The following is an 11504-nucleotide window of genomic DNA, read 5'->3' as shown; positions in this document are numbered from 1 at the left end:
CACCAGAAGCACATCCTGAACACACTTCTACTCTTCACATCGAGTTGCAGAGGGCACGCGCTGTGTATCTGAAGTGCTCCACAGCTGTCAGCGCAGTCCTCTGTCATGGCCCTTCACGGTGCTCCGTCGGGTTCACCTGCCCCAGCAGCCTACGAGCTCCCTCGTGGTTCCGGTGTGTCACCCAGCAGCACAGCACTCAACAACCAGGCTTGTTGGAAGTACTCACGGTATGATCAGGGGCTCAGACAGAAAATGGAACCTTAGCTAAATTTTACCAGGAAACTAGACTGCCCTGGACAGTCTTGCTGCCATTAGCATTGCCTAGGTTGCAGGAATCACCCCTTGGATCCACTATAGCCGGGCCAAAACAGCAGCTGAGGACCCGAGGACTAGGCCTGCACCTAGAATACACACGCTGAGGCACTGGAAGATGCCAACCAGTAAAGACACCAAGGAATGGACCATTGTTCCGCAGGGTACCTGACTCTAATTGGCACCTTTGCAGGAGCATTGGGAATTGGACTAGTGACTGTGACCCCTACAGAATAGAATCCTGTGGAGCAGATCACCCTAGAAATAGTTTATCTCTGTTTGATCTCTGCATTTGGGTTTATTGTATGCTTTGCTTAACAAATGTGGACCCTGTCTCAACCCCAGCCTGCAAATGTAATACCCCCGGGCATTACATTATGCTCAGCGGTAGAGTGGTCTCTTACTATCTCGCAAGGTCAGCTTTCAGCTCCTCCACTGACATGCCATTGGGTTGCGTTCAGCCACAGTAATCCCTCTGCACTTGGGGAGGGAAGGTATACCAGACTGGAGTGATATCCAGGACCATTGGATACCAGACCCGGAGGTGTCAGGCATATGGGACCCTGCATCCTCCGGACCTTGGTCCAGCACCTGGGCCACAGAGACTCGTACGGCAGCTGCCAAAGTGTTAGCCCTCCAGTGGTACCAACACCAGTATCAGCAGTTGCAATGCTCCCAAAGACCTCAGCCCTATAGCCAGGTATATAGTGATGCTAAAGGGATAAAACACCTTATAGCATCAAAGGGGGGATTGTGACAGGACATAGCTGAAGCAGTAGCCTTTCTTAGGTAGGAGCTGACCAGCAGCCGTTCCCAGACAGCAGCCATTCCCAGATAAGCAGTTATCTCAAGGTCATACACTAACCCCCATCTTAGCAGCTGCACTCCTTCCCCTCCTCCTTCTGCCTGTGTAACAATCATATAAGTAAACTCCAGCTTGAGCTCAATGCCAAGAATTTGGATATTTTTTTATCTCCTCTGGGTGTACATGCATGAATAAACCCCACTTCGCAAACTCTGAGGCCATCTGAGTCGTCTTTTCCGTAACAGTCTACAATCCCACCAACAGTGCACTAGGGTCCCTTTTTCTTCACAGCCTCTCTGACACTTGTTTGTTGCTTTGTTTATGATGGCCATTCTGACTGGTGTGAAGTGGTATCTCACTGTGGTTTTAATTTGCATCTCCCTGATGGCTAGTGATACTGAGCATCTTTTCACGTGTCTCTGGACCCTCTGTATGTCCTCCTTGGAGAAGTGTCTGTTCCATTAATTTGCCCACTTTTTAATTGGGTTGCTTGTCTTCTTAAAGTGGAGTTGTGTAAGTTCTTTATATATTTTGGAGATTAAACCCTTGTCTAAGGTATGATTGGGAAATATGCTTTCCCATACACTTGGTTCTCTTTTTATTTTAATACTGTTTTCTTTTTTTTTTTTCATTTTAAACAAGAAGTTTATTTAAACAACAAGACGCTTGACTTGAAGGGAAAACTACCTAGGATTCATTTTTTTAGAGTAATTTATCCCTACTTAAAGACAGATTGCCCTACATGTAACAGCTACATACAAAAAAGTTATAAAATTGTCCTTGGTTTTACAATGATAAATGAAAAACATTAAAATTCTCCAATCAAACAAGGTATGCAAGAATTTTTATGTTGTTCTTTTTTGTTAAAGAGCGAGAGCAAAATAACTTACTGGAATATAAAGATAAGAGCTCGATGAGCATGCCACTAACGGAGAAAGGGGGTATCTTCGCAGAACCAGTATTTTTCCCCATCCCATCTCCATGTGATGTCAATCAAAACATACCGTTGGCCATTTAGTTAAAAAAAATGCAAATGGTTGTGCACATACATCAGTTACTTTATGTACAATAAAGGAATGGGGACAGGGAAATGAAAGAATAGAGAAACTATACTGTAGTAGTCAGGATGTGGTGGAACCAAATTGCAGTTTTCTAATTGAGAATGTCTTCTTGGTCTGGAGGAACAGAGTTCTGAAGGGAAGGAGCAGGTTCCCTTTTCAGTAGACACCTCCCGTCTGCTGCTGGAACACATCAATTGTATCTTCATCCTCCATTTCCAACTGTGCAGGTGTGTCTGTTTCATTGATTGGCTGCCCGTCAAATCGGAATCTGATCTGCCTCATTGACAAACCCTGTCGTTCACAATAGGCTTTCATTAGTTTACTAAGTGGTGTATGCCTCTTAATCTTAAACTGCACCACAGAACCATCCTGCCCCGCCACCTTCAAATTAATATGATCGTTGTTCTCAGTCTTGACTCCTTCCTTGGGCTTTTCGTCGGCCATGGCGAGTGCCGGAGTCTCCTCAGCTGCCGCTTCACAAAAGAGGTACCAGGTCCCACCGAAGGAGCACACAAGCAGCACCAGGAGCGGCCAATACTGTTTTCTTTAGCTGTGAAGAAGCTTTTTATTTTGACAGAAGCTTTTTATTTTGACAGAAGCTTTTTATTTTAATGAGATCCCATTTGTTTATTCTTTCCTTTATGTCCCTTGCTCTAGAGGGCATATCAGTGAAAATGTTGCTGTGTGAAATATCTGAGATTTTCCTCCCGATGTTCTCCAGTGGTGTCATGGCTTATATTTAAATCTTTCATCCACCTTGAATTTATTTTTGTATATGGTGTAAGTTGGGGATCAAGTTTCATTTTTTTTTTTTTTACATGTAGCTGTCCAGCTCTTCCAACACCATTTGTTGAAGAGGCTATTGTTATTCCATTTTATGCTGCTGCCCCCTTTGTCAAATACTAATTGACCATGGAGTTGTGGGTTCATTTCTGGGCACTCTGTTCTGTTCCATTGGTCCATGTGCCTGTTTTTATGCCAGTACCAGGCTGTTTTGATTACAGTGGCCTTGTAATACCATTTGGTATCAGGTATGGTAATCCCTCCTACTTTGCTCTTCTTTCTCAAAATTGTTGCAGATATTCAGGGTCGTTTATGGTTCCATATAAATTTTTGAAGTGTTTGTTCTATGTCTGTGAAATATGCCATTGGTACTTTAATAGGTATTGCATTGAATGTGTAAATTGGATTGGGTAGTATGGACATTTTGATGATGTTAATTCTTCCCATCCATGAGCATGGTATATGTTTCTATTTGTGTCTTCCTTGATTCCTTTCTTTCATGTTGTGTAGTTTTCTGCATACAGGTATTTTACCTACTTGGTTAGATTTATTCCTGGATATTTTATTTTTCCTTTTGCTATATCAAATAGGATTTTTTCTTGACTTCTGCTTCTGCTGTTTCATTGTTGGTATACAAAAATGCCTTTGATTTCTGGATATTAACTTTTTATTCTTCTGTTTTGCCAAATTCATTTATTATATCAAGCAGTTTTTTGGTGGAGTCTATAGGATTTTTTATGTACACTATCATGTCATCTGCAAAACATGACAGTTTTGTTTCCTCTTTTCCAATTTGGATGCCTTTTATTTCATTTTCTTGTCTGATTGCTGTGGCTAGGAATTTCAATCCTATATATTGAATAGAAGTGGTGAAAGTGGACAGCCTTGTCTTGTTCCTGATCTTAATGGGAAAGATTTTAGTTTTGCCCGTTGAGTATTATTTTGGCTGTAGGTGTCTCCTCTATGGCCTTTATTATGTTGAGGAATGCTCCTTCTGTTCCCACTGTGCTGAGTGTTTTTATCATAAGTGGGTGCTGTACCTTATCAAATGCTTTTTCCACATCTATTGATATGATCATGTGTTTTTTGTCTTTGCTTTTGTTTATGCGATGTATTCCATTTATTGATTTGTGAATATTGAACCATCCTTGCATTCCTGGGATGAATCCCACTTGGTCATGTTGTATGATCTTTTTAATGTATTGTTGGATGTGGTTTGCCAGTATTTGTTGAGGTTTTTAGAATCAATGTTCATCAGCGATATTGGCCTGAAGTTTTCTTTCTTTTTTTGTGTCTTTATCTGGTTTTGGAATTAGGATGATGCTGGCCTCATAAAAAGAGTTAGGGAGTCTTCCATCTTTTTGGATTTTTTGGAATAGTCTGTGAAGGATAGGGGTTAGCTCTTCCTTAAATGCTCAGTAGACTTCTCCTGTGAAACCATCTGGTCCAGGGCTTTTGTGTGTTGGGAGTTTTTTCTATTACTGCTTCGATTTCTTTTGCTGTTATTGGTTTGTTCAGGCTTTCTGCTTCTTTTTCATTGAGTTTTGGAAGATTATATTTTTGTAGAAATTTGTCCATTTCACTTATGTTTTCAAATTTCTTGGTATACAGTTCTTCGTGGTAATTTCTTACAATCCTTTGTTTTTCTGTGGAATCTGTTGTAATCTCTCCCCTTTCATTTCTTATTTGGGCCTTCTCTCTTTTTTTCTTGATGAGTCTGCTTAAAGGTTTGTCAATTTTGTTTATCTTTTCAAAGAACCAGATCTTGGATTCATTGATCCTTAGAATTGTGCTTTTAGTCTCTATGTCATTTAATCCTGCTCTGATCTTGGTTATTTCCTTCCTTGTACTTGCTCTGGGCTGTCTTTGTTTTGTTCCTTGAGTTCTTGTAGATGTAGGGTTAGGTTGTTTGTTTGAAATGTTCTATCTTATTTAGGTATGCCTGTATCACTATGAACTTCCCTCTCAGGGACTGCCTTGGCTCTGTCCCATAAGTTTTTTGTTGTTGTGTGTTCATTTTCATTTGTTTCCAGAAACCTTTTGATTTCTTCCCTAATTTCATTCTAGAACCCATTCCTTGTTTAATATCATGCTATTTAATCTCCATGATTTTGAGTGTTTTGTTTGTTTGTTTGTTTGTTTTTGCCTTGGGGTTGGTTTCTAGTTTCATTCCCTTGTGGTCAGAGAAAATGCTTGATATGATTTAAATTTTCTTGAATTTGTTGAGGTTTGCCTTGTGTCCTATCATGTGGTCTATCTTCGAAAATGTTCCGTGTACATTTGAAAAGAATGTGTGTTTAGCTTCTTTGGGATGAAGGGCCCCCCCCTCTCTCTGTCTCTCTCTCTGTCTCTCTCTCTGTCTCTCTGTCTCTCTCTCTCTGTCTCTCTCTCTCTCTCTCTCTCTATATATATATATATATATATATAGACACACACACACATATAACAGACAGGATATGGATATATATATATCCATATCCTATATATATATAAAAATAATCGGTTCATTTCATCTAGGGCATTGTTCAATGCTACAATATCTTTGTTGATATTTTGTTTGGAAGATCTGTCCATTTTTGACAGTGGGGTGTTAAAACCCCCTACTAAAATTGTGTTGCTGTCAATATCTATCTTGAAGTCCTCTAAGATTTTCCTTATGTATTTGGGTGCTTCTATGTTGGGTGCATATATATTTATAATGTTTAAGTCTACTTGGTGGATTCTTCCCTTGAGTACTATGTAGTGACCTCCTGGGTCTCTCTTTATGGCCCCTTTTGGAAGTCTATTTTGCCTGATATGAGTTGGTGACCCCGGCTTTTTTTTCCTGTCTGTTTGCTTCAAATATTTGTTTTGAGCCCTTTCCTTTCAGTCTGTTTAGGTCTTTTGTTCTGAGGTGGGTCTCTTGTAGGCAGCATATGTGTGGTTCATGCTTTTGCATTCATTAAGCTATTGTATGTCTTTTGATTGGAGTATTTAATCCATTTACATTTAAGGTTATTATTGATAGGTATTTATTCATTGCCTTTTTCGTACCTGTGTTTCTCTCCCTCTCTCTCTCTCTCTCTCTCTTTTTCCTTCCTTTCCTTAAAGCAATCCCTTTAGCATCTCTTGTAGAGCTGGTTTGGTGGAGGTGTATTCTTTAGACTTCTTTTGTCTGGGAAGCTCCTTATTTGGCTTTCTATCTTAATGTGAGCCTTGCTAGGTAAAGTAGCTTTCGTTGCAGACCTCTGGTTCTCATTACTTGGAGTATTTCTTGCCATTCTCTTCTGGCTTGGAGCATTTCCATTGAGAAGTCAGCTGCTAACCTTATTGGGGCTCTCTTGTATGTTACTTGCTGTTTCTCCCTTGCTGCCTTTAATATTCTCTTTGTCTTGACATTTTTCCGTTTTAATTTTTATATGTCTTGAAGTGGGCCTCTTTTGGTTCCTCTTGATTGGGACTCTGTGTTTCCTGGGTTTGTGTGACTTTTTCTCTCATCAAATTAGGGAACATTTCCATTATTACTTTTTCAAATAGGTTTTCTATCCCTTGCTCTTCTTCTTCTCCTTTTGTTTATCCCTATTATAGGGACATTATTACATTTCATATTGTCTTGCATTTCTCTTAATCCCTGTTCATTCTTTTTGAGCCTCTTTTCCTTTTCTTGCTCTTTCTGGGTGTTCTTTTCTACTTTGTCCTCCAATTCAGTAATCCGGTCTTGTGCTCCATCAATCCTGCTTTTCATTCCTTCTACTGTGTTCTTCAGTTCAGAAATTGTATTCTTTATTACCTCTTGTCTCTTTTTGATAGTTTCTATTTCCTTTTTCATGTTGATATAGTTTGCAGTGAGTTCATTATAGCTTCTCTGTAAATTCTGGTAGCTCATTGTGAGCTCATTGAGCTTCCTGATAATCATTGTTTTGAACTCAATACCTGATAGTTGAATTGCCTCTATTTCATTTAGCATTCTTTCTGAGGCTTCCATCTTTGCTTTCATTTGGGGATTGTTTATTTGTCTCCCCATTGTTTGTGAAACTCTTCTTGTTAGCTTCAGGTTTTTAAATTGATGTGTTCTGGCTCCCTGTGTTTATGGTGTGAACTTTTGTGGTAGAATACCAGTGAGATTCAGTGGTGTAGTCTCCTTGATCTCCCGTGGTCACTGGTCTTGGGTATTCATTTACGTTGGCTCTGTGTTGTCTTTGGGTTTCGAATTTTTGTTGGGTCTCTCTTTGGTGTGTCCCTCCCACCAGCTGGTGAACTGAGGGTCACTCTGTCCATCACCTCTTATATTTTGTTGTGCTGCTGAGGGCAGGTTGTGTTGAAGCTGGTTCTTTCGTGTGTACAAGGTTTTGAGGATTCTCTCTTGCTCTTGTTCAGTCATTTGTACTGCATAGTGTCTCCACTGTTTAGTTGTATTTCCAGATAGGTCCTGTATTGAGGTTTGTGTGGTTTCCACTTCCTCCTTCACCTTCTTCTGTTGTTATTGGTTCCTTTGTTGTTGGGTTTCCTCTTCCAGTAGGTATTCTGGTGTTCACAGCTTCCATCTACTTTTTTTGTGATCAAGAATGCTACTGACAGCATCCAACAGTAGACAGCACAAGGGTGAACTCCCTTCTTGTTTTTTAATTTTTAAACATATTTTTGTATTTTATTTTATTTTTTACCTTTTTTTTATTGTTGTTTAACTACAATTGTCTCCATTTTCCCCCAATCATCCCCACCCACTTCAACCATCACCACCTCCCACCCTCCATCCTACCTCCTATTGGCTGTGTCCATGTGTCCTTTACACATGTTCCTTGATGACCCTTCCCCCCTTTCCTGTATTATCCCCTCCCACCTCCCCTCTGATTACTGTCAGTTTGTTCTTTATTTCAATGTCTGTGGTTATATTTGCTTGTTTATTTTGTTGAAAGCTACTTCATCTTAATCCTGGTGGAATTTCTGATACAGGGACACTTGTGTAGAAAGTCCAAAGATGAAGCTGTAGCACTGCACCTTACCACAGGATGGCAGCAGGTCAACAATTCTCAACCTCATCAACTTTTATCCAGGATCTTGGAGTGTGTGGGGGGAGGGTTGTTGAGATGCCTTTTTCTCTCTTTTTGAGAGAGTATGTTCATGTGTGTGAGTGTATGTATGTGGTATATGTGTGTGAAAGTGTATTTGAGTGTGTGAGTGTGTTTGAGTGTGTATATGCAGTGTGAGTGTATGTGTGGGTGAGTGTGTCAGTTGATTAGTGGTGAGTCCAGCTTCATCCCTCAGGTCAGGTAGGAGAAGCAATAAAACTACTGATTCCAAATTTCAGTGTAGCCCCAACCAAGGAAGAGTGTGAGAATGTGCACTATTTTCTTTTCCAAAAGTTGCACAGATTTTTATCTACTGAGTTTATTGAGAATCAGAAGGAGAAACATTTGGAATTGAAAAATAAGCCTCTCAGCATGTCTTTCCAAAGCTTGGGATGAAAAACATACAGAAATTTTAATTTAAATGGTACATTAGAAAACCCTGGGTTAAATTAGCATCAAATAGGGATGAGTCTTTGTCACTATCTCTTTTACTTCATGTTAGAGTTTTTGCATTTTTCTCAATTTTTGCACTTAGCACTAATTAACCACTAATTATGACTACATACCCAAAAAGGAAAGTTCAGTTTAAAAAACAAATTTGAATAAAATAATAAAATTTGAAATTATGTGGACTTTTTGTCACTTAATTTTCCTTCAAAGTGGTACTTTAAAGGTTTATCTTGAATTGTATCTATTTACTGTTCTTTAAGTACTAAATAAATAAATGCCAATTTTCAACAATTTAGATCATTTGTTTTCCCTCTGAAAGCCACACATCCACAAAACTAACAAAAGTCTAATTTCTTTATTTGTACATTCTTAAGTCACCTTAGTTTGGAAGTTTCTACGCAGGCCCAGACTCCTCAAGATGTGGCTCTCTCGCTGTCTCTTATGCCATGCTCCAGGGAGCAGGCATTCAGGGCCACCCAGTCACCTGAATGTGTCTATCACCTCACTTTTTATTCCCAACATGCCTTACCAATCTCCTCCAACTCTGGTCAGTGCCCCTTTTTGAAGTACTCCCCCAAAAGTCATCAGAGAAACACATTCACTGGAAGACAATAGTACCTAAAATAATTAAAAGTGTTACCTTCCACCTGAAAGGTGAACCAGGAGTGGGAGCCCAATCCAGGGTCAAGTGAGTGAAGTGGCTACAGGCCAAGGAGCAAGGGGCACAGAACCAGCTGTTAGCATGCATTGACCACAAAACACTGATGAGAAAAAAAAAGCCATTTTCTCCTTAGATCTACACATCAACATAAGCTGAAAGCAGAAACAAACTCTTTAATGTTTTCTCTTTACTTTTTCTTTACAGCAGGAACCTTCTGTAAACTATAGGAATATATTTTAAAGCTTTCTCTATGCCTTGGTTCCCTTGCCACAGAAAAATCTTCAAAACATTTTAGAGAAAAGGCAAGTTATCTGTGAAGAAAGAACGTTAAAAATGAAAAGAACTATAAAGAAACCATGTTGAGGGATGAGAAGAGTAACAGTAGAAGAAATGTGAGGTTTAACTTGGAAAGGAAAGCAAAAAATAGATGGGAACAAGAACAGATAAGATCAAAGCAATTGAATGTCCCTTTGTAGAGTTAGAATAGAGTTCAAACTTGGGCCATGTGGGAAGAAACAAAAGAAGAGAAAGTTAGAAAAGTCTTTAGGAAAAAGGAGCTGAAGATAGCAGCTCTGTAAGTGGGAGCTGAGCCCACTTGCTCCTGCACCCAACTGGGAGGGACTCTTAGCTGGATCTTCTGAAAAACAAAGTGAACAGTCAACAAAATCTGAGCCAATATGAAGTTTGGAAGCCAAAGTGAGCAGAGGACCCTTGAAAACAAGTGATAAGGAGGTTTATCAGCCAATGGGAAGGTCCCTGGACCTGGCACCAGAGACTGCGGCTACCACATGTAGCATCCAGCACACGCGGAGAACCAATATCAGAGACTTTCAGGGTATCAAAGATGTTATTTTATTGGCCAAGTTTAACCTGTGCAGGGGCGAACTCTCAAAGTGTCCAGCGACACAGTGCCCACAAAGGAGCTGCAAATGAGAAGAGCCGCCCCGAGTGCGTACAACTACTTTCTTATATAGGGGTGGACAAGCAAGCGTTATACAGAAGCAGACGTGGCAGTTAACAATTCGCTTAGAGACTGCACGCGGGAATTTCAAACCAAGCATTTTGCATAAGGCGGGAAGGCAGGCTGGTTTGTTCATTAACCTAGTAATCTCCTGGCTCTAGCTAGCTAGTTTTCTATTTTCTCATTAAAAACTACAAAGCATTGCTTATCTAGCCTACTCAGGGGAGAGCGTCTGCTAGACACAGGATGTTTGCTTAACTGTACTTTTGTTACAGAACACAACAAGGGGGGCCTGGGATGGTATACTATTATTGAAAGAAGGCCCCGGGTCCGTTATGTCCACCGCCTGAGGAAAGACATCTCTCAATGCCAGAGATTTGTGAAAAGGAAAGGAAATGTTTATTTAATGCTATACAAACTTAAAGTAGTGACCTAATGTCTTTACCAAAATCCCAAAGTCCCTAAAAACACCCACAAACAGACACAGTCCTTTCTTCCTTCCCCTTTGCCCAGTCCAGAGTACCATATCTCAGGAAAGGAAATAGAAGTCCATGGCTTAGGCAGTCCTCTGGTTCTTCCCAGTTAGTACTCCATCTCAACTGGGAGACCTCCCTGGGTTCCCGGCACCCTCGGCTGAGTCGCCAGGATCTCTGCTAAAACCAGGTGGTGGTTCCCCCTTCTAAAGCTGTGGGGGTCCCCATTCTGCCAGGCCGCTTGGTTCTCTCCTCCAGGGCTGCCGCGTGGTTCCCTCTCTCTGGGATGCGGGAGTCTCCACTCTGCTAAAGACGCGTGCTTCTCCTTCTCAATGGCTGTGCATGGCTCTCCTCCTCAGGGCTGCACATGGCTTTCCTCCCTTCTCTCAGGACTGCAGGAGTCTCCACTCCATCAAGTCCGCGTGGTTCTCCTTCTCCCCTCAGGGCTGCGCATGGCTGTCCTCCCTAAAGCAGCATGGTTTCTCCCCCTCAATGGCCGCCAAATCTGGGTTTTAAATCCCCACAGCCAATCTTCCTCTGCAGCTCCATTTCCGATTCCTCCCACACTTGGCTTCACATGCCAGAACTCATATCCTTCCAGCTTTACTGGGCTGCCATCATGAGTCTGGGCAGGTGTGGCCCCATGTCCTGGAGCCAATCCTCTCTGAGCTCCCACGCAGGCACTGTAACTCAGGGGACCCGCCCCCCCCCCCAGTTACATCTGGGTGGGGAAGTTACCTCCATTCCCCTGGCTTAGAGCTGATCACAGCTACTTAACATATCTATGCAACCAGTCAAAGGTTATAGATATGCCAAACGACCACACCAGAGCTTAGCTGCAAGGCTGTTGCTACGCTAAACAGCTCTCAATGGCCCTGCTCCATTTGTCCCTTCCCCCAACCCACACCCTGGGCGGGGGGGGGATGGAGACACCCCAAAATCTCCTGGAC

The 11504-nt window shown here is 41.4% G+C and overlaps 1 protein-coding gene across 1 annotated transcript; it reads right to left on the bottom strand.

The window, feature by feature from the left end:
• Positions 1-1748: 1748 nt before the first annotated feature.
• Positions 1749-2705, bottom strand: LOC114501557 (small ubiquitin-related modifier 2). The gene has a single exon (XM_028518180.2). The coding sequence runs from the start codon at positions 2620-2622 to the stop codon at positions 2335-2337; it is 288 nt and encodes a 95-aa protein (XP_028373981.1). The 5' UTR covers positions 2623-2705; the 3' UTR covers positions 1749-2334.
• Between the last annotated feature and the right edge of the window lie 8799 nt (positions 2706-11504).

The sequence above is a fragment of the Phyllostomus discolor genome, chromosome 7 (assembly GCF_004126475.2).
Source record: "Phyllostomus discolor isolate MPI-MPIP mPhyDis1 chromosome 7, mPhyDis1.pri.v3, whole genome shotgun sequence".
Classification (NCBI taxonomy): domain Eukaryota; kingdom Metazoa; phylum Chordata; class Mammalia; order Chiroptera; family Phyllostomidae; genus Phyllostomus; species Phyllostomus discolor.
This window is presented reverse-complemented; position numbering and strand designations above follow the sequence as displayed.

Coding starts and splice junctions, on each gene's coding strand:
- LOC114501557 (XM_028518180.2), bottom strand. CDS start 2,622: ATGGCCGACGAAAAGCCCAAGGAAGGAGTCAAGACTGAGAACAACGAT.